The 24,361-nt window shown below is 41.1% G+C and overlaps 1 protein-coding gene across 2 annotated transcripts in view; it reads right to left on the bottom strand.

Annotated features, from left to right (window-relative positions):
* si:ch211-236l14.4 (SITS-binding protein) overlaps positions 1 to 22,307 on the bottom strand; it is a 44,181-nt gene extending 21,874 nt beyond the window's left edge. For both annotated transcript variants that reach the window (XM_054777389.1, XM_054777390.1), the window contains exons 1-3: positions 21,442 to 22,307; positions 16,474 to 16,645; positions 3,398 to 3,605 (exon numbers count right to left, since the gene is read on the bottom strand). In XM_054777389.1, the coding sequence (XP_054633364.1) occupies positions 3,398 to 3,605; positions 16,474 to 16,645; positions 21,442 to 21,912 (851 nt within the window). In that variant the 5' untranslated portion in view covers positions 21,913 to 22,307. The remainder of the gene's footprint in view (positions 1 to 3,397; positions 3,606 to 16,473; positions 16,646 to 21,441) is intronic.
* Between the last annotated feature and the right edge of the window lie 2,054 nt (positions 22,308 to 24,361).

The following is a 24,361-nucleotide window of genomic DNA, read 5'->3' as shown; positions in this document are numbered from 1 at the left end:
AGATGATCTCTCTTTTCTCCCTCGCCATTTCCTTAAGCTTTTTTATGTCTATACCCTCTTGGCAAGGGTACCATTGAGGATAAACCGTTGAGGAAAAGGGTAACGATGATAAAAAAAGGGCCAAAAGCAGTACTGTGATATCAAAGTATCTGTATTCTGTTTTGCACTTGCATGGTATTTTACTATTCTAAAATATAATTTGAAATATTTCTTACTAGGGGTGTCACAAGACCTCGCGAGAATAATAAGTAAATGAATCACACAATAAAATGAAAATGAACTCGATAATTTTGCTGGCCTCAATACATTTCCATGCGCATGCGTGTCTGTTTTCCTTGTCTCTTGCCTCCAAACAGGCAGGAAGAGGATTCACTCTGTGCACTGGTTTCAGCACCTTGCTGCGTTTGTTGCGTAGAACAACGACATGAACGAAGTGAGCCCTTTTTTGTTGCACAGTCTCTTTGTCTCGGTGGGTGGAGGAGGGGCCGGTAGCATACGCACAGAGTGCACAAGAGTGTAACGTGGCAGAAATTATATTAGTTGACTGCAATATATTGTCATATATTTTAACATATTTTTTTCATTGTACTTTTCTCAAAAAGGTAAAAGTTTTCTAAACATTCTCATAGACCCAATCTCCTATATCTCATGAACTGAATGTCTCGTGACACCCCTATTGCTTACACAGAGAGTTTTGGAATTCCATGGATGCCTTTTCAAATGGGGGTGTCAGCATTAATAGTTGCAACTTGTAGTTGAACAATGCCAGCTGATCGTTTTTGTCTTACCTGCTGGTCTTTGTCTATTTACCTCAGGGCTGTCCAGCTGTCCTTTGATATTTATCATTTTAAAAATTATATATATAATAAAAAACAACGTTATTTAAAGACAAATCTTTGTGTTTTTATTAGTTATTAGTGTTAACAGTTAAGCTTTTTCCAGTTAAATTATGACTTTTTGCTCGATGTTTCCACTTTTGCTGGGTTTTTGCAATGAGCCGCGTTCACACAGATGGCCCCTGTGCCACACTTTGGATACACATGCGTGTTTCAACTCCGGTGGAAAAAGCAGCCACACGACACTCGCTGATGCTGACGCTGAGTTGGACTGCAAGGTCTACAGTATGCGTTAACAATAAGGCCTTGCACACTGCCACTGTATTATCAGTATTCACAGTCTGATTAGCTTCTGGTTGCCCTGTTCTGGCAAGGCAGCTTTTCTCCAAATGAGAAATCTCCTTACGTTTTGATCTTGCGAGATCTTGTGACACCCATAATTATTAAAGTTTGAGCCGCTATGGCATCAAAGCAACAGTCCACCCCCCAGAAGCATAATGGAATCCCTGTCTGTTCCTCATTCTCCATGAACTAGGAAGTAGCCTGAAAATTTGACTTTCAGTTTTGTTAACAATTGAGCCTTGGTGGAGGTCATTAACATATTAAAGCATATGTGATGGTGGCCTGAGCTCGGGGCAGTACTGTATATATTTAATAGGGTGGGCCGATATTATCAGTCTGATATTGGCAGAAAAATGTAATACCTGTCAATATCAGCAACAGGATTTTTCCCTATAATGAAAGCCGCTAAAACACATAATGCTGTATATAAGGCTATGCATATACATAGTAGCAAGCTAGCTTACTCCTTCCATCCATCCATTTCTATACCGCTTATCCTCACTAGTAGGAATGTTACAATTCCTGGAAGTAAGCGACGGTAAGATTTGACACTGTGTGCGCGCTCCATTAGGAGAGTCTGTGGGGACATCCGTGAAAATGTTGCTTTTCATATGATATCAGGTGTATTTGCATTCATATACATGCTTGTTAGGTAGATTACTTCTTCCACTTCAATTTTGTATCGGATTTTTACTGAGTGTTGGACCACCTCAACTCATATGAGTCAGAGTCCAACTTTAAGCCTTTCACACTCTTGGATCAAAGCTTCAGGACAAGATAAAAAATGTATGTAGGATCATTTTGGCCTGGAATTACTGTGTAAATGCTATAACAACATAAATGATAACAATGATAACACGACAGGAGATATGTGTTACACATATCGGTATTGGCTGATATCGGTATGGGAAAGTGAGAGTTGGACAATATCGGCATATCGGATATTGGCAAAAAAGCCAATATCGGACATCCTTAAAGCTTACACGATCGACTGGCAACCAGTGCAGGTTGAACTTCTACTTCCTGGCCAAAATCAACACGGGATTGATTAAAAAAAAAATCCCATAACTCAGCAAATAAATTGTTTTTTAAAAAATTACAAGTGCACTTTTTTTTTAATCATGAATATTTCCAAAATGCTCGTCATGTCTTCAACTCTCACCTCCGGCAGAGAGGGGAGGGAGGGACGAGCATATTGAGACCGAATAGGGCGTATGGCGTGCCTCCATTGCAGAGGCAGCCGATGGTTGCAAGGTGGTCAATGCCAGTCGTGGTGGTGAACCCCAAAACCGATGGTGGACACCGGAGGTTAGGGCTGCCTTCAAGCTTCTTGTGGATGGTGGACACAGAATCTACAATAATGTGGTCGCTTTACCGGACCATCGTGGTTAACAGAGCGCTTAGCCAGAAGGTAACGCTCTCAATTTACTAGTCACTCTGTGTTCTCACCCTCACCTATGGTCATGTGCTTTGACTGACAATAGGAGATTGCCAATACAAGCCGCTGAAATGATTTTCCTCTGTAGGGTGGCTGGACTCACCCTAAGAGAAAGGGTGAGGATCTCGGTCATCCGAGAAGAGAGTAGAGTAGTGGGCTCAGAGTGCAGCCGCTGCTCCTTCAAATTGAGAAGAGCCAATTGAGGTGGCTCGGCATCTAGTTTGGATGCCTACTGGATGTCTCCCTGGTGAGGTGTTCCGGGCATGCCCAGCCGGGACACACTGGAGGGATTAAGTCTCACAGCTGGCCTGGGAAAGCATCAATGTCCCCCCTGGCGGAGCTGGAAGAGGTGGCCGGAGACTGGGAAGTCGGGACATCCTTACTGAGACTGCTCCTTCTGCGACACGGACCCGGATAAGCGGAATAAAATGGATGTATGAACGAAAAATGGAAGGATGGATGGATTGAACAAAGCTTAATCTAGTTTCTAGATATTTACCAAAAAATATCCACCTTGTCGCAGCCCTACCTGTATACAGTATGTAAAAGCTTTACACTGGCCAAAGTTCAACTTGGTATACTCGTTGGTATGGACAAAATCTGAAGTATTAGTACTGTGTAACGGGAAAATTAATTTGAAACCGGAACAAATGGAAAGTCGAATAGACTCCTGAGAGTCTACTGGGTCTGTAAGCTCTAACTTCACTCTTTGAGTTGAGTTTGTGATACCTATCAATCAATTTATGTTAAAGAACTCCTCATGCCCGACAAAAGCACTCACCACACAGCATTCATGTTGGGTATCTCCCTATTGAGCTGGGAGAGCTGCTGCACTGCTTCCTGGTGAGCAGCCTTCACATTGTTGGCCACACAAACAGTGTACTGCAGCGGGAGGAGCTCCATACTGGGAAGTGACTGCAGGCAGAATTGCTGCCTGCTGTCCATCCCCAGCTGCAGAGGGAGGTCGGGAGACACCAACACTGCAACACCTACATGGAGCAGGACAGAAAGAGTTCATTCAATCACATACTGGGAGTTTTCATATTTTGCAGCACCATTCCCCCAATACTTTGGTACATTGCACATTCCACAAACTCACATAGTTCAAGGAGTGCAAGTGAAGAATAGCAAATACAGCAAATGAGCTATAACAGTGTGCAGTTGGAAGGGTTTAGACCATGACTTTTTGGTATCTTCTGAGGTTTTGGTGAACTTTAAAAAGACATTAGTAGTAGTTTTTAAAAGGCTGTAGTAGTAGTTTTTATGTATTATTTTGGGCAGCACCTACGGACCAATTTGTTCATAAATAATTTGTATGCTTCAAGACAATTGTAGCGTTCAACGATGATTTTTTTTTGTAATGTGGGTAATGTAATGTGTTTTTTGTGCACTAAAAACAAATCCTTTGAGCACTTTTGAGCGCAAGAACTTTAAACAAAATAATTGGTTAGATACTGTGCTTTGTCATTCACATTAACACTTCAGTGTGCGCATCAAAGCAAAATTATTGCATTGGCTCTGGATAGTGCAAATACAAAACAGCAACAAGTGTTTTGCAAAAATACATCATTTAAAAATAAAATATACATGTATGCATAAAATATAGAAATATAACATCAAAATGAATTTATATATTTAAATTAATGAATATATATATCCTAGGTTCCCAAAGTGGGGTATGCAGATTGCTGCAGGGGGTACGTGAATAGAATTAAAAATGTCTTGACTACATTAGCGCTGAATATTGAGATTTACGTAATGCGTTCGAACGCCTCATGTGAACAGCCACAACTGATAGCACAGTGCAGAAGAAAGGCGACAGCATGGAGTTGTTCATTGTTCTGTGTGCGTTAGATGAACAAATAAACAAGCTTGACGATGGCGTTGCGCATTGAAAGTGTTTTTCACGATCATTTATATTGTGTGCTTACGTGGTGCTGTGACTCTTCAGTGTGTTTCCCGAGCTGCATGAGCCTGTCATTTGTTTGCCGAGCCCCCAATTTTGCACGTGTAAGTAAACTTATGGTTTCACGTGTAATGTGTCTTCTTCGGGCGCTGCATTTACTTTGTTCGGCAGTCCTTGAACACACCATGCGCGACGCAGATTGAGACTTAGGATATACAGCAAGTGTTGCGCATATACTGTATATACCGCACGATACTTGCTGTTTTGTATTTGCACTATTCTCCCTACTCATAGAATTAGGTGGGCATACCACCACAGACTAAGTCCAGCAGACACCCTGATGCCCAGAAGCCCTGATCTGAGATCTCACAGGGGAGGAGCCAACATCCCATTTGTGAGTGCATCCAGGCACATGGAGGCTATACGACTAAATACTTAGCCACATTATGAGTTGTCTGTTTGAGAATAAACCCCATTCTAGCCTATTCTTTCCTTTCTCCGGGACAAACTTAGCCTGGAATCATGAGTGAGATGATACAAAAATCCCATTGTAGACGTAGATTTCCAGAGAATGTGTGAAATGAGGATTAAGCAAGAAAATTGTGCCCATAGTGTGCTCTGCAAGGAATGCCTCTTCACTGTTACTGCCTTACCCTACTGCTTCTGACCCTTTCTGAGTCCCACCTTCTTATCACTCCCACTCATACCGCCTCCGTTTATCTAACTCCTGCCATGTTTTGTGGGTATTCACAGGCAGTATCAACCTAATAACTCATCTGCAATTTGCATAATCTTGCCACACATAGCCAAACTGGCATTTAGAGTTGAGTTGTTTAACAGATTAAGGTGCAAGGCTGCTTTCCAGAGGCCGGCAGACAGTCTGAGAACTCAGGCTGAGAACTTGGCTCATTTTTGCTGCCCTCTCCAGTTTCAATGGCTGCACTGTTCTCAGGCAGGCAGGGTATGGTTTATAATCCGATTCATAGTTTCACAGATCACAAGTCGTGCAAAAAGTCTATCGAGGAGCCTTTCACCTCGGTGGGACACTTCTCATATGTTTGCAATAGATAATGTCAAAGAGATACTTGTATCACTGAAGCTTCCCACAGGGTATTAGATCACCCTCTTACTCCTTGTCACTTCTACGTGAATGTAGATTGTTATGAGGAAAAATACAACCTGCAAATATACATTTAAAGGGTTTAATGAGGCAAAGATGAAGCTGTATGTCAAAGCAGTGGGCCAGGGGAGAAAATGTTACAGCTTTATGGGAGGATGAAGGTGGAATGCAGGCAGTGGAAAGAGAGGCGACCAGTGTATACCAGACACCCAGTAGCCAGTAGCCACGCTCCACCAGTGTTTTACTCAAGTGCACGCAAGGTGGAAAGTGTTTGCAAGCGTGGCTTCTTGAGTCATATTTAATTTTTATGGGAAACAACATTGTGGGCCCTCACGGAAATGGGACAATTCAATCAGCAGCAGCTGTATATGTACTCCTTCTTCGACCACATGATTTCGATACAATGTTTACTGAGGTGCAGCCAGTGATACACAGATACACACTATCCCTCGATCGCAGACAGGAGCAGGACCCGATTGGTTATTTAAAGAAAGCGAAGCAGGTTTGGAGCTTTGGGTTACAGCCAAGGTGGTGCGCCCCGCGAGTTAGAGGGGAAGCAAATGGGGGGGCCCTAATTTTAGAACAATTCCTTAAACATACCAAGCTTCCCCTGAAAATTTTCCACCAGCTCTTGGAAGAAAATCATATGCCTGACTGACGGTTTTGCGTGCCTTCAATCTGCAGGCGATGATGGCAAAAGTGAATAAAGCGTTCACTTTAATCTTACACTCATTCGTTGAGGACCTTTAATATCACAGAGGGTCTGTTCTTCCTCTTTGGGGAGTTGGAAGCAGACTTGACCCCATGCAGTGTCTGAGATGTCGTATTTAACGTGGCGTCTAGACCCTCAGGCATTACTGCCGCCAGGCTCCCTGCTGCTTTGAAATGAATTGCCTACGTTATTTTACCTGTCACGCTTACAATGCATGCTGTATGCTGTCCCACACCTGTGCATACTTACGAACTGGACTAGGATTGTAAAATACACATTGAAACATGGAAGCACATGTGCTCAGCATGAACTCTCTCATAATGGAAACTTCGTTTCGATGCCCAACCTCAACAAATTGATGGCCACATAACTCGAATTGTGCACCAGTCTTAAATTTCCAAACCCACTTATTGAAGAAATAGTGACACTCTTCACAAGCTTATGTTCTGCTCTGTTCCGATCATCTATCAGCTTTAATGAAGAGTTTACTCTCCGAAAGTGTGATCACACAAGACGTTCCATGAAGCAAATGTATTATATTTTGGTCTCAGATGACGATTTACTGTATCATGTTAAAGTAGCTCACGCTAAGTATGAAGTATGATTGTGAGCACACCTCTGCAGCATATAAACTGAATGTATTTTTTCTCTTGCTTGTTGTCCATGATGGAAACATTGCGGAAAATGTGCATACAGTAGCCCTGTCACACAGGAGATGACAGCTTGCGTTTAACAAATCCTTGGCTGGCTAAATGAGTCATTCTTTAAGTGTTTCAAATCTCTTCTCTGGGCAGCTGCTCACTGACCTTCTGAATGACAGAGCATGTGCTTGGTCAGTTGGTCTTTATGTTATATTATTTTTGTCTTTATAATTTACATACACTATCCCCACAAGCGTTGTAGAAAGACAAAAAAAACATATAGAGTATAAAGCAAGGGTGGGCAAACTACGGCCCAGGGGCCGCATCTGGCCCGCCAGGTGCTTCCAAAGTATTTAATAGGAACTTTTAACATAGAAGCTGGCAACATGACTTGCAAGTAGTCAGAGTCAATCCGAGACAACCTTTTGATGGTTTAAGCAGCATTTCACATGCAGCGAACCAGACAAACACAAGTCAACACATACGAGACACACAGCTTAATTGCGAGACTTGCATAGTGAGCGTCCAGAGGACGAACAAATTAATCCAATTTGCATTACAGTCATTCCTCGCCGGTTTCGCGGTTTGAATTTTACGACTTCAAGCTATCACAGTTTTTCAAAAATCTATTAATTAATAAATAATGCTGTTTTGAGGTCGAATACAGCCTATTATTAGTAAAAAATATATATATATATATGCATGTTGAAGCTAATTCTAAGTATTGTTTGCCAAAATGAAGCATTTTCAAGCATAAAAATGGCTAAATGAAATAAAATACAAATATAATCGATTCAGAAGATGCATTCAAAGACGCTGTAAATGATGTGTTATTCTACACTGGCCCCGAGGTGTCAGCAATGTTACTGACACATAAACACCCGACTTGAAAGCCATAACAACAGGCTTTTATTGCAAGTTTGAATGATCTCACAACAGGCACTGTAATCCCTAATAAAAACATGTGCTACTGTTGCGGCCATGACCCATGCTAAAACTCAACTCTGAACCCCTGAAGACACTATTGTGCAAGGTGGCAGCTATCACTTTTTAACTTCTGATTGAAAACACAACTGAAGTTGGGTGAAAACGAAATGTTCTGCCATAATTCATCACGAAAGACCATCATGGAAAATCACTAAGTCTGTTAAGAATGAGGGCGTACGCTGATTTAGTGTCTTGTTAAATCTGTTCCTATAGAGCAGGGGTGTCAAACTCGTGCCATGTAGGGCCGAGACACTGCAGGTTTTCTTTCCAGCCAGTCACTAAAGCAGGTGATTTTAAAGATCAACACCTTCAGTTTGAGGGAAGGAGCTCATCAATTAAATCACCTGCTGAAGAAACTGGTTGGAGAGAAAACCTGCAGCGTCTCGACCCTCTAGGGCACGAGTTTGACACCCCTGCTCAATAGGAACAGATTTAACAAGACACTAAATCAGCGACTTATAGTGATTTTCCATGATGGTCTTTGTGCTATTGAGAGACCGCAAGAAAAATCAACAAAAGAAAAAGTGTTTTTTTTTCCTTTAGACCCACATAAAGATATGGACTCAGACATAAATAAAAGGTTATGACAAAATAGAAGGCAAAGAGAGCCCACACAGATAATGCACAGATATAACGAGGGTGGTCTTTTGGCTCAGGAAGATTGTTGAACTCTTGTCTCTCTGCAGTGTGCTCCATGAATGTTGTAATGCAACATTTACTTAGAAAAATTCCCGTCACGTTTTGCACGACATTGTAATTAAACTTTGCAACTGTAAATCAAGTAAATCTCTTTGCTTTATCACCCTGAACCCTGAAGTAAATCTTGTGTAGCAAATGTGTTTTCTTATGTGAAAAAATGATACTGTCTAAGGTCTATTTCACTTTTTGCATTTTTAGTGATTAGAAATGCTGAATAAATCGTATATGCATCTATTCTTTAGCAAACCAGATTGATATACTCTATTTATGTTTCATTTATTTGAACTACAAAACTAATAACATTGATTTTTGATTGTAACCATCTAACATGATTAACAATGATGGGATTCTATTGTACCTCTTGCCCAAAGGCAGCTGGAATAGGTTCCAGCGTAGCTAGTGAGAACAAGCGGGACAAAAAATTGAGTATTCCATTGTTGATGAGGCACTTAACGGCACTGTTTTCCCACTTTTCAGTAAGAAAAGTAGCAATTGGCTGTCCTAGAAGTCAGTAGATGACATCATCATTTGCATATCGTTTGCATACGATGTTGTAAAATGCTGTAGGAAAAAAGCATAACCTCAAAGGAGACAAAAAATGGAGTAAAAACACCTTAATTACATTGAGAACTACTAATAAACTTGATTCTTGGTTTGTTCATTTAAAATTGGCCATCATTTCACCGAAATAAAATAACTTGAATATTTTATCTCAGCCAGCGCCTCTCAAAGTTATCCATCACATGTTGGCTATTGAGAACTCTTTTAAATGAGCACAATTGAACAGCGACTAACAGATTATGCTGTGTTTATTCGATGGCTCACATTAACATGACTCAGTGCGGTTCGTGAGTAGCACACTCTTCTGGTGAATATATGTGATAGCAACTTAGCTTCACAATGAATATCGGCAATACAGTAGGCTTATCAATTACTTACATTTACCCGAAATTGTAAGATAACCCACTTCATTTTACAATAAAGAGTAGCAATAGACTAACAATAAAATATAAACGCAATAAACACACCCTTCTATTTTTATCCAGGCTTATTGAAGATTAAGAAACATTGGGGTTTTATTACTCGCTGTGTAAAACAGGGCAAGCTCCACCCCCGCACCATTGCAGCTCACACTTTCGATGCGTAGAGCTCCACATCAGGCTCTCAGTGTGCCGCGGAAGCTGACTGTACGCTGCCGTCTTGTGACTGCCTTTGGGCAGGGCGGACCTGTCAAAAGCACCCGCCGCTACTCAGTGAAATGCAGAAGAATACGTGCTTTCACTTTTAAGTCCCCGACGAGGCCAGAAAAAGTCGTTAGATTTGTCGCTAGGCGCTTTTGAGAAAATATGTCGTCAAGGGGGGCTGGAATGACGCAAGATCTAGCGACAAAATGGACAAGTTGCCAACACTGCTTTACTGTCAGAACGGAAGGGGGGCGTCTGCACAGAACACTAAACATAGCCATGTTGTCAGATGAAGAGACAAGAGATAACAGGCAATTACACACAGGGCAAATACCAATACTGCATGGAATGACAAAACCTAATTCCATAACATTAAACACGTAATTATTAACTATTGCTACTACTGCTTATTAACTATTTACAGAGCAGTGCAGCAGCGCAGCAAGCTCATTGAATATAGATAAATGGGTACCTAATTCCACTACTTCTTGTTGAGCAGTCCCTTGCAACGTGCTGGTGATGTTATCAATGTTAATGTCGCGATACTTAGTTGACACAATGCTACGGTGTCCTTTAAGGCACGGTCATTTCGCAAACTCAGATGAGAATGTTACCCAAAATAGTCAGCTTGCTCACGTTTAATTCCGCATCAAAATCAAGGTGCCTTATAAGGTAAAGCAAGGCTACATTTCTACTGAATTCTAACAAGCTCAAACTAGAGTATAGACCTTTGCATCGGCCGACCAATCCTCAACATGTTGATCACTTTCATAGTCCACCCCATTTCTATGGATGGAAGTAGTGCGCATTGTAAAGTGTGATTTTTTTCAGCATCTGCTAGACACGGTGGACTGAAAATAAATTCATTAATCCAGACCGTCAGCCAGATTGCACCAAAATATTATCAAATTTACCTCCCCATTTAAAATGGAAATTAGTGAAGCATTTTTGTGCACTGCTGCTCACTATCCATTTGCTGAAATTGGCAAAGCTCTTTTGGATGTGTCAAAAAATTCTATCCATCAGGCCCAATTAGAACTTACAAGACAAGAGCAGAGTGGGAGCATTTATGTTTATGTTTTGGTTGGTTTTGTTCATGTCTGATGTGTCCTCAGTAGCCTGCTTGTTTTTGTATGGCTAAAGACAGGTGGAGCTATGACAAGTTCCTACAGTTGGCAACATTCTCAAATGTCACACTGCGACTGCATACCGTCTCTCCTGTGTCTCTGCTTCGACCACTTCTATCTTCACTTTTTGTTTGTGCTCCACACAATTTATTCTAGCCTGCTGACACTTTTTGCATTTGTCTGTCTTGCTATCTTTACATGAGAGTACTTTTAGATTGAGGCGCACTTTCCACATTACAAATACCCTTCACAGTGACAACTGTTGTCAGTGTGCAGTATGCACACCTCGCAGCAACACAACATCTCGTGGTGGTTATATCATTACATGTGTTCAATAACTGATCTTGGATTGGCTCCAGCTTCGATGTGACTGTCAAGAAGATAAGTGGTTAAAAAAAATGGATGGATGGATGTTCCTTTCGTGGGCTCTTAATGGTCAGAGGTGGAGAAGAAAATGCCGGTAGTAGTATGAAGTACAAAGATTGCGAATGTTCTAAAAAAAACACATAACAACAAAATAAAATCCTGACTGTTAACTACTTTACCGTCGCACCAGTTTGTGTGTACTTCCTAGTAGAGGCGGGTGATACAACAAACGTTGTATGTTACAGGGCCAGTATCACGGTTATACTGTATATTCCTCCTCTCTCACTACCAAACAGGCTGGATGACAGAGGATTGACTTTGTGGATCTTTCTCAACACCTGGGCGTGTTGGTTCTATCGTGGAATGAATGGAGTGAGCGAAACCTCCTGTCAGTCATGCAGTCTTTTCTCAATTTCAGCCCGTTTGCGCGTCGTCATTTTGTGACATAAAAAAGTTTGCGGCAAAGACAATTAAATAAATAACACAAAACGGTGGAACTTACGTTTCAGCTGCCGTGATTCATGTTTAACACCTCATTGTGCACAAAACGCAATTTGCTGCATCCAAAACATGTGCTTCGACCAAACTCCGACAAAACATCACATCCTATTAAATGTAAACAGCGTATTCCACACGCAGTGTTGCTAAAAGTGAATCAAGGAAGAGTATACGCAAATGAGCTGATGTCTGTGTTGACACACAATGTGAACTTCAGAATATTTCTCTGCTTTTTGTCAATATTCAGACAATAATGAAAGTGACACCGATTCAAAATCAGAAATATGGCATAGAGTCCATGATACGCGTTACGCTTCGGTTTTCTACTGGTTGATTTTTTCTAATCAATACACTTTGGGGAACTAGTGCCTTACATCATGTTTCAATAATTCATTTAATTTATTTAATTTCATAGCTCTTGACATTCCAATGACAATGTTAAATAATCTTGCGAAATTAAAGTTTATTGCTTTTGATACAGTGTACTCGTATTATTATGCCATATTTTGCATTAATGAAAAAATGCTCTCAAAATAATGTTGACCAAAAAATCGTTTATTGGCAATAATTTCTAGCCTAGTTGTGGAACAAAAAAAGTCAAGCAGTAGACCCAAAAAATGTCACCGGCCATGAGTCGGAGGATCTGACACGTGGGACAATCCTCGGCCTGAATGAAGGTTGTTACTGGTGCCAAGTGCAGTCCCATAACCATCAAACGGCATCTGCGAGAGAAAGGTTTTACGAACAAAAAACATCTTCAAAGGCCTCGTCTCCAATGCCAAAAAATTGCCAATTCGGAATTTGCACAAGCGCACCAAACATGGGACACTGAAAGGTGCAAGACAGTTATATTCTCTGATGACTTCCATGGCTGATGGCTTCCAACGCCACGGCGTTACTGGCATGACATGGAGATCCCACCTGAGATGTTTTCCACACGGCACAGTGGAGGGGGCGCCATCATGATCTGGGGCGCTGTTTTCTTCAATGGAACAATGAAGCTTCAGGTTGTGCAGGGGCGTCAAACGGCAGTAATCAGTAATCCCTCATTTATTGCGGTTAACTGGTTCCAGACCCGACCGTGATAAGTGAATTTTCACGAAATAGGATTTCTGATATATATAAATCAAATATTTACATAGTTAGAACAGAGAAAACCCTGTTTACGACTTTCGAAATACATTTTTTTTACATTATTACAGACCTCTAGACGTGAACTAGCACCCCTATAGTCACCTTTACACTCGTATTACCCAATATAGGAGACAAAATACGAGAAAATAAGCCATTAGGTGGATTGATGCTAAGAAAGGCATGGATTTTGAGCTAGAAGGATATGAAATGAACTACATCAACAGCAACAACAGGAGTAGAAGAGGAGTGGCTGTGTAAATGGACAAACATCTGAATTACAAAGTGGTACACGTCATTTGCAATTGCGAACATTTTAAAACGCATAACGATTGCAATCTGTAAAGAAAAAAGTCAAAATGTATTACTAAGTTGTTTGAAATGGATTGAAATGTTCCAGGGGCCAACCTTCACAGATATCAGCCAAAAAAGAATCTTCGTATAAGCAGATAAGCAAAAGATGATGATTACTTGACAGACACAATGTACAGCATGAGTATATATCGTAAAATCACCAGACCGAGCAGAATAACAGACCACTGTGCCACGCTAATTGATAATATATTCACTAATGACTTTGATAACACACACATCTACCACTGCACAAAATGAAAGTCTAAGTTCTCTTGTTTAAATGTGGTTTAAAAACACAAGATAATGTCATACATTTCTCATGACACAAACCTGCCCGCACAAACACTGAATCAAAGTTTCGGAAAATCCAAATACTCAGTTTTTGACAACAAAAACCTACGTTTGCGCCAAAATGCATAAAAAGATACATGCATTTTTAATCGGTATTTGAGTGGACATGGCCTCAAAGCGCTCATGCACACATGCATCTTGGCCAATTATGCAAATTAGACGATCACATCATCCTCCGGTCATCTGTTACTACTGTTCTTAATGTGATATTGTTTTACATTGTTTTTGTCTCTCTCTCTCTGCAAGCTCAAAGTAGAAACAGAGGCTTACAGGGTCCTGATCATTACAGCAGTCCTCTTTAAAGACAGAGGGGGGAGCAAAGGCATGTGACCCCTTGTTAAGCCTGCCACTGTATTACATAATACCCCAAAAGTGTGCATCATGCATGCATTGTCTTTAGGAGACGCCGTACACACAGAGATGCAGCATAGACTAAACAGAGTACGACTAACAGCAATTTAAATGTAACAAACAGACAGAACACTAAGATTATTATCACGCACGCCACACATTCCTCATCATTCACATAAACTATCACATCCACTAGCGGTCCAGGTCTCCCCTCTTTTTCCTCCAGGGTCAAATCTAACACCTCCAAAATAACTTGAAGAGACAACAATGCCCGAATCCAGTTTAGTCTTTTAATAGAAACAAAAGGCAATTAGCCCCATGCCTGTAAGAGTTAATTTAAGATGCTAAAGGTGGTTTGCATCTCTTTGTAGTATAATCTCTTAATTGATAAACCAACATGCCACAGACAGTATTGTCTTTCAGTCTATTTGTGGGCAACTTTCCCATCCAGTGAGGTGTATTTTGGGCATGCTTTTTCCAGGAGCCAGTTGCATTACTTCTCTGCACTTGCACACCAGCAAACAAGTTTTCAATGAGATCGCCAGGGGATTCCCTCAAACCCCAGGATTCACACCACACTTTGCGGGGTCACATTTCCAAAAGCAGCACCATGATGCACAAAGATATATTCAATATTTAAAGGTACGTATAGCATTATATCCCAATTACATCAGATGTAAGGCAAACTCGGGCTTGAGTTATGTTTGTTGTCTGCTAATGACAGCAATTCGACAAAGTTTAGCTGCTAATGTGAGCCAACATTGAATGTACAGTAACCCCTTGTTTATTGAAGGTAATTTGTTCCAGAGCCAACCGTGATGAATGAATTTCCGCCAAGTAGGATTCCTTATTTATAAATTGAATATTTTTGTCTTTCGAGCATTGAAAACCTGTTTACAATCTTCTAAAGCCCACTAGGCATGAAATATAGGCTTGAAACAACCTTATAGTTACCTATAGTACACTATTATTAGTGGACATAATAAGAGAAAATAAGACATATAAGACATAAATAAGACATAATATAGACTCACATATAGTGGTGTGAAAAGTATTTTCCCTCGTCCGGGTTTCTTATTTTTTTGCATGTTTGTCACACTTAAATGTTTCAGATCGGGACAGATCAGGACAACACAACCAGTATTCTGGTCACTAGGCATGTCCGACATTGATAGAGTGAAAAAAAGTTTACCTCCCATTCCATATGGAAATGGTGCGTTTTTGGCTTCTTACTTTGTCCTTCTTCCCCAATCCGTTTGAAACACTTTCTTCAGTTTACAGCCAATAAATTGGAGGCTAACTAGTTAGCTCAGTATCTTGCTATATGCTATGAGCGGCGGCTGTCTCTTATGTCCCTGCAGTGATCCCATAGAATGCGCATTAGTGTTGTGCAATGTAGTGTAAACAAAGAATAACAGGAGCGTAAAGGTGACTATAGGGGTGTTATTTCATGTCTGCAGGACTCTAATAATGGTAAAAACTGTAAATGGTAAAAGTTTTTAAAAGGTAAAAAGGTAAAAGGTTTTCTATGCTCTAACTACAAAAATATTCACTTTATTAATATTGAATCCTACTTTGGGGAAATTTACTTATAGCAGTCAAGTCTGAAACCAATTAACCGCGATAAACGAGGGACGACTGTAATACTTCTTGAGGTGGCTATTGTCTGATCAATGCAACATTACTGCATCTCATCACAACGTATTTGAATGCGTCTTCTGAATGCCTAGTTAATTTAGCCATTTGTATGCTCATTGAAAATGCTTAATTAAAAAATCTGTAACATTTGCTTCAATATGCATGATCCCCGACTAATAATAGATCGCATTCAACCACAATAGCACCTTTTTGTTTGAACCCATGAAACAGCAATATTTTATTAATTCATATATTTTTGAAAAGCCGTGGGGCCGCATGGTTGCCTAGTTAGCATGTTGGCCACACAGTCAGGAGATCGTGATGTTCTGGGTTCGAATCTCTGTGTGGGTTTTCTCCAGGTTCGGGTTTGCTCCCACATCCCAAAAATATGCATGTTAATTGGTTAATTGGTTAATTAGAGACTCTAAATTGTATGAATGTTTGTATGCGCTCTCTGATTGGCTGGCGACCAGTCCAGGGTATACCCCGCCTCTACCCCCTGTGACCCTGTAGAGAGGATGGATGAAAAACCGTCATAGAGTGAAGTGGCGAAATTCGAAGTGCAAAGTGTATACCAGACAGTGGTGAGTGACAGCCATGAATGCCAGTTATTTTACTTGAGCTGAATAAAAATAAACAATTGTTATGCAGTTTAATATGTAATTGTGAACAATAGAACCATTTTTTTGAACAGGTGGTGGGGTTGTTCTATTTTATTGGTGGATTCAAAGCATGTAATTTGGAGCAAGTTGCATACAGTACCTTTAAATGAAATGATGAGTGATTTCTTACCTGATGAGCCAAGGAAGTAGCGCTCCAGAGCAGAGCCGAAGCCTGAGGGATTCTCCTTGAGATCACTGACAACAAAGGGCTGCATGGTGGCGTTTTGCTCATTGATGGGCCACGTCTGACCATGGACGCTGGCGCCGCCGTACCAGGATATGTTTGTCATGGAGAAGCAGTCCTGACACGTCAAATAAGTAAAAGAAAAAATAAGAATGGAGTTTTCCTACATCAGAATATACACTGCTCTCCAGAAGAATTGGAACAGTGAGGTCAGTTCCTTCATTTTTGCTGTAGACTGAAAACATTTGGGTTTGAGTTGAAAAGAGCAAGCTGACACCAGAGACACCAGAGAGCTATATTTCAGCTTTTATTTCCAGGTATCTTAACTTAGCACCTTTTGTTTGAACCCACCTGTTTTTCATGTGAACAAAAGTATTGCAACATGTGAGTGACAAGTGTGTTTTGTTGCCCAGGTGTGCCCTATTGCATTACTTAGTCAGTCAATAAATAGCACTGAATGTCAGCAAATACAGCTTCAGATTGGGTAGGGTAGGTTCTGCCTTTGCAGTCTGCATTTAGAAGTGAAAACAGCATCCAGACGATGGAAATCCATCAGAACATTAGCACAAACAGTACAACAGTCGTTTTAGGGTCTTTCTTTACAGCTCTCACAATGTTTCTGTCATCAGCTGCTGATGTTTTACTTGGTCTACCTGTTCGACATGTGTTCCTTAGTACACCAGTGGTTTCTTTCTTCTTCAGGACATTCCAAATGTTTGTACTAGCTATGACCAATGTTTGTGCAATGGTTGTGATTGATTTTCCATCTTCTCTCAAATTCACATTTCCGTATTTTTCACCCATAGACTGGTTTCCATGCCGTTTTTACCTCTAAATGCAGGCTGCACAGGCAAGATCTATTCTACCCAATCTCTTTATTGATTACAGTAAATTAGCAATGCAATAAGACACACCTGGGCAACAAAACACACCTGTCAGTTACATTTTCCAATACGTTTGCTCACAAGAAAAATGGGTGGGTTCAAACAAAAAGTGCTATCTTCAAAGTTCTGCATCCAATCCAGATGTAAATACCTGGAAATAAATGCTGAAATGTTGGTCCCTGGTCTCATATTTGTTTTTTCATGTCAAACCCAAATGATTCTTCAGGAGGTCAATTGGTGTGGTACATGCTAGAGATTGCTGATTGCTGGGGGAGGGGGGGGGGGGGGGGGGAACCGAGTTGTACCACATATTAGGTATATACAGTCATGCCTTGCTACATTGTGTTTCGAACATCGATCGCAGCTTTTTAAATGATAAATGATTGCTGTTTTGTGGTTGAATACGGCCTATTATCAGTAAAAAAAATATGCATATTTAAGCAAATTGTACATACTCCAACTAAATTAAGCATTTCCAAGCATAAATATGGCTAAATGAATGTAAATACAAATATAAGGCATTCAGAAAATGTGATATGCGGTGTAATATCTGTGACTTGTGAGCGCCTTTCAGGAGCGGGGCCTGGGAAGTGACGTGTGTAACGTCAGCGAGCTACAGATGACTGTTTAGCTGAGTGTTAGCAGTGTGGAGAGTGCAGTAACTGGAGTGAGTTGTGGCCTACAGCAGCTCCTGTGGGAATGTTCACGGCATATGGGTTCTCTGCTTGTAAATAAAGCGACTGAAGTGCATCGTGAGTCTTACGGCATTAAAGTAGTATTCTACACTGGTCACCAGGTGTCAATAATGTTAGATTGTTAAAAACAATAGCCACTGCAGGATGTATGCTGTCAATGCTAACGTGTAAGTCTATGTTATATCTTATTTATGTCTACGATTATGTCTTATTTTCAATTTTTATGTCTATTATATTGGGTAATACGAATGTAAAAGTGACAATAAGGGTGTTATTTGATGTGTAGAGGGCTCTAATAATACTAAAGCCGTATTTAGAAGGTCTTCTATGCTCTAACTACAAAAATATTCATAAAGAAGGAATCCGAAAATTCATTCCTCATGGTCAGGTCTGGAAGTAATTAACCGCGATAAACGAGGGATTACTGCAGTTAGAACAGCCACGCTGTAGACTGGGCATATCAATGCAAATATCGATAATACCATCCTAGCCGTATGAAATCAATATTTGTCAGTTCTCTTCTATGTTTATTTTCACAAATATTCATGTTGTTTGTTCATATTGTTACATTGTATCAAACTGATGCCAAGATTTGCAAGCTCGCCCAACCCTCCTGTCTATATCGGGGCGAGGGCTGCACAGAGAAGAATTGAAGGATGCTGGAGTGACACTTTGAAACATTTTGTGCATTAAAGATGCTAAAACAAATCCATCAAATAAGTCCAATTAATAACGAATTAATTTCATTTTTAGAATACTCTAAGCCAAGAGCCAACAAAAACAAGCTGGGCCACACTTTGGACACCACTGTTCTACATGAATGTCCTTGTTAATGTCATCAGTCACTTCATTAGGCAGATGTGCATAAACTAATAAGATCCAATGCAAGAGCTGCAGTTTACTACACTGCAAACTACAACCACAATACTAAACATGTCTTTTAATTATGAATGAATGGCCAAATGTTTGATACAGCTCTTATTCTGTATCACATTAGACTACACAGCTTTACAACCAGTTAAGATGTAGTGTGTCGCATTAGCCCTAATCTGCTTGGTGTTTTGTTACTCATTTATGTTGTTTAAATCTAAGAGTCTCAGAGGAGGAGCCAAGTGGTCAGCTGAGGATTTTGGAAATTGTGCGTTTCTTAGCCCATGCAGTCCCGCCACATGACAAGGAGTTATGGCTGGGACGGATTAATCTCCCCAAGCATCCCATTGGAGAAATGTGTGAGAATTAAGCTCAGAGAAAGTACAGTACGTGCCGGGCTGGTCAAAAACTTGTGAGGAGGGGCTCTTTGAATGTGAATTACACAAACAACACAGACGATTACAACAATCAAATAATTGATTACAGCTGTTTGTGCAACATCTAAAAGCGGCATTTTGTCAGGAGATACATATTAAACTAATGGAAAAATACAGGCATGCGGATTATAGCATGACAGCAGAATGACTCAATGCATGGCAGAAATACAGTTTATTAGGTACCCCTGAGATCCAATACAAGCTGTGCCTCAGTTTTGATTGACGGTGTCAAAATGGTATTCATTTAACAGCATCCTTATTATTGCACTATAAACTCAAAACTACAAGTATGCGCCATCAGTAATTGTTAGTATTGCTGATTAAATTGTTGACATAACATTAATGTCTTTAGGACCCAAACATTTAAAAGTGCATCGTGTATCGGCATAGCAACATTAGCATGTTTCGACTGGGCAAGTGTACCTAATACAGTGGAACCTTGGTTAGCGTCGTTAATTCATTCCAGAAGGCCTGACTCTAACCGAAACGGACGCAAACCGAATATTTTTTTCCAGGAATCCAAAAAGTTCCAGCATTTTGATAAAGAAGGTGAGAAACACAAAACATTGAATTCAAGAAATAACTCATGACAAAACAGTGTCAGTGTCACATTGTGTATTTGGGAACAGTAGTCCTCAATGAAGGTAAAAGTAACTTTATCCCCTTCATTTGTCATTTATATGCATTGCAACTACATGCATAGCAACTACATTAGCCTGTTAATTGTACGGTGTAGTTTAAAATTGTTCGTTGTATTGAGAGGAGAGCGTGAGAGCAAAACAGTTTTGATCAAAACTACCAAAAGGTGTCAACCTTTCTCACAGTCACAAAAAAAGGAGACACACGGGCACTACTGTCAGCGTCAGCCGATGAAAATGCACTCCTGGAGTTGAATTTAAAGTGACACAAAGGTTTGAGTACTGAAGTGGTAAACTATATTAAAAGTTGCTTAATGTTCTTATAAATTACAGTAAAAGCGTTGAGATGGTTCACTTGGTAGGTAATAATAATCCCCCAGGAGGATTTTAAGGACATTTTCTAGTTCAGGAAATAGGATCATTTTCACACTTGTTGGTAGATGATGAACATTAATATTCAATATTTCAGCACACTATTACTATATCATTATTAGTATTATTATTGCATTTCCAATGAGTTAACGCTTGTACCCCATCAATTATGCATATTTGTTCATTCCTGCAGGAGATGCTGAACCAACTGAAGTCACCACACCAGAAGAGCACATTGCCACAACCCTCTGCAACACCACACAGAACTCCAGAGAGATCAAGAGCCCAGTATGGAAAAGAAGACTTCACCAGAATGCCATTCTGGACTTCCTTTCAAAAGAATCTGACAGAGAACAACAAAGGAGGAGACCGAGGCCAAAACAGGGGAGGTTTTTAAACCTCAAAAGAATGCTTGATTAGGTTTATACATTTGTTGTTCATAAAGTTCAAAGTCAGCTGGGATAGGCTCCAGCATGCCCCCGCGACCCTAAAGAGGAGAAGCGGTATAGAAGATGGACGGATGGATGGATGGTCTGGATCCAATTAACCACAACAAACGTATTTTATATGTATATTTGTCACATTTTCTATTTTTATAAATGTTTTTAGTGCTGGCAGTAAGCTGTTTAGATGCCTATATTTGGCAATAAATGTCACCATTTATAAACATGTGTTTCCTTTTATATAAAAAGTTAGGCTATATAAAAATGAAATAATGTAGAAATGTATGCACCTTAATTTGTGGTAGGAAACAAATATAAACACTTTCATTTTTGCCTTTGCTACGTCACAGCCAGCAAACGTGAAAGGTGACGACGTAATGAGAATCAATTTTTTCGTGGCTTCTTCCCCTTGGCCCTCGGTTTTACGGGTATAGGGGTAGGGGTAAGACAGGCAAGGGCTAATGTGTGCAATTGGGATTCAGACTAAGAATAATTTCGAAGCGTGTGTATGCATAAGAGTTATAAAAGTACGCATCACAGAAGGATGTATGCATAAAGAGTTAAAAGAAGCATACCTTGAGCTGCACATGGCAGTGCACCGGCGTCCAGGTCATGCTGTAGCACTCGGTCTCCGTGTCCTCATTGACGTCCAGGGAGATCTTAATCTCGGCTACCGAGTCCCACGTGTAGCAGAACTCGGTCTTGTTGAGCCAGCACAGGTTCCTCACGAAAGGGACCTCTAGGTCGGGGTTGCCCACGTTCCCGACGTCTATCTCCACGTAAGTCTTGTCCTCCGTCAGGGTCTGGATGACCAACGAGTGGGCCCTTCTCTCCCAGATGAGTCCACTCAAAGTCCCCTTGAGGATCCAGTTCTTGTTGGGCTGGTCCACCACTTGCCAGTATATGATCCCGATGGTCATGACAAAGAAGACAGCCACACCGAGACACGCTATCGCTCCTTTCCACGTCTCGTTCATCTCCTTCAATCCCGTGTCCCATGTTACCTCAGGGATGGGGCTGGGGTTCCTATTTCGAGCGTGAGGCATGTTGTTTTTGAGATCAGCAAAGAACCATACACCAAGAAATGCTGCAGAAAGCTCCGTGCGCCAAACGTCTGCGCTGCTGCTTCATGGTGTCATCATGATGTGTGTTTTCGTTCCTTTACTCTTTATTTTCACAAGCTGTACACCGTGTGCCACTTTGGCGCGTTAATTCTTCTCGCAGACCTGTCAAAACAGCAGGAATGGATGGTTGACTTACCACATTGTGACGCCGTATAAAAAAGACTTGAATTGTCAATGTGCATTGGCCGCAGTAAAGTGGCGAGCTGCCCCCGGTTTGGCAGCAGTGCCTACGAATAGCTCCGAAGACGCGCTCTCGCTTGCACCGCGCCGTCTGACGTAATGCCGCACTCTTTCTTCACATGCAAGGTGGAGAGAGGGAAATGGGGGATCAAGAGGGCTTGCCAGAGTCTTGGAGCTGCCAGCGTGGGCGAACAGTCGAGCCGGAAAGGGAGCGACCCCCCATGCGTGACCGCACACTATCCGTGCGCTCTGCGTGCGTAAAGAGTGCCCAACCTGCAATGATGTTGCTGGTGGTGCGTTTGGGTGGGTGATGGTACATTACACAACCGTCATTGGGAATGGACACGTCGGGATATTTGCCATACTTGAACCACATTTGAGGTTGTGACACTTCACATTTTTATAGAGCAGAGACAAAAATATCTCATACAGTGAAATGAAATCATATACAGGTGCATCTCAATAAATTCGAATCCTGAACTGAACAGTTGACTTATCTCATTTATTCAAACTCTTATTTTCTACATATTTACTACACACAGACTGAAATATTTAAAGAATGTATTTCTTATAATTCTGATGTTTATAGCTTACAGCTAATAAAAACCCTAAAACTCAGAGCACATGGCATAAAAAAAGATGGCCATCAGCCTGTCAGCCAGTACTGCGACAGTACTGCTATCTTTGTTTACATCGTGTTGCCGTTTTTGCGCAGGCTACGGCGTCTATGAAGTGACACGAGACACTGCCGCTTTAAACATAGCAATACCGTATACCAAGCTAACTAGTTAGCCTCCAGTGTATTTATCCTCAATGTAAGAATGGGTTTGAAACTGAGTGAGGAAGGACAAAATAAGCAGGCAAAAACGTACCACTTCAACATTTGAACCGCAACGTAATCCACCCAGGGTTTTCACAATCAGGCGTGTCGGCCCCTGTCACATACACACTATTAACAATGGGGCTGTTCTTTTAAGCCAATCAGACTTCCGGGTTACTTCTCAGGGCCAGCTAGCCGGCCCACAGTGGCATGAGCATTTTTCCGTCCTCAACAACTGTCCAACAAGCTGAGATACGCCCACAATGGCTGACTGAGGAGGAGGAGTGAGTTCGTTACTAATGCTCAAAGTTTCTAGCAGAAACGAATGTCAGACCTATTGGTGACAATGTATTGGAAGATGAAGGGTTAAGTCTGTGTCTTGCTCCATTAATAATGGTATTGTGGCAACTCGAACTTCGCTTCATACGTTGAAGAGATCCGTGTTGACAATTTAGCGACATGGTCGCTATATTTAGCGAGTAGGGGTGCACATTAATAGTGAAAAACAGGCAGTGTCTCTTGTGTCATGCATTTATTTGGTAATTAAATACAAGCAGTCACGAAAGGTGAAATAGGAAAGCGCAGGGGAGACCGCCGGAAGGCAAGGAAGGTCTAAAAGTGTGCAGAAAGCCTCCATATGTACGCAACCCAACTCGTGTCCAGCGACAGAGCCAAGAAGACAGAGCTTGGAGGCACTTCTCTGTCGCCTGGCCGCATCTCGCCTTCATGGCAAAACACACAAACCAGTGCTGTACAAAGTGTGGCCCAGGGGCCATCTGTGAGCTGTGCCTCACCTCCCGTAGGCCCGTGACACATTGCAGACACACTGCAAACGACCCATGTAACTCATGTAACTGAAAAGAGCCCAAAATCTTCTATTCAACACTTGTGGTTCAGAGATATGGAATATGAAAGAACTGCGTAGCAATGTAGAGTTATGTGATCAATGTCAATGGATTGTATGCACGAGCCATGCTGTGTGGCTCTAGCTGTGCAAGTGTAAAAGAGACCGACCTGTTGTTTATGTGTGCCTCAAAGGTAGCAGTGTGATTGGTCAAAGGTAGCAATCCCTAGCATTTGGACTGTCAACATCCGTTGCCACTTAAACACACTTTGACACATTCAGCGCCGCAATGTATGGGTGCCGTCAATCAGTGCGCATTTAGTGGGTGTGAAATACTCAACTTTCAGGCACACACACCTCCTTCTTTGTGATTCACAGTCACTCGAGCAGGTCTGACTTTATCTTTGTAATCATTAATGGATGCGATGTATCCATCAGCACATCATTATTGCGCCCAGAATAACAATTATTTTAAAAAATTGCATTTTTTAAAAATTTTGCCCATGATCCACATATCCTGATGTGAG

The sequence above is a fragment of the Dunckerocampus dactyliophorus genome, chromosome 5 (genome assembly GCF_027744805.1).
Source record: "Dunckerocampus dactyliophorus isolate RoL2022-P2 chromosome 5, RoL_Ddac_1.1, whole genome shotgun sequence".
Taxonomy (NCBI): domain Eukaryota; kingdom Metazoa; phylum Chordata; class Actinopteri; order Syngnathiformes; family Syngnathidae; genus Dunckerocampus; species Dunckerocampus dactyliophorus.
Note: the sequence above shows the minus strand (reverse complement) of the source record. Positions and strands in the feature narration are given on the sequence as shown.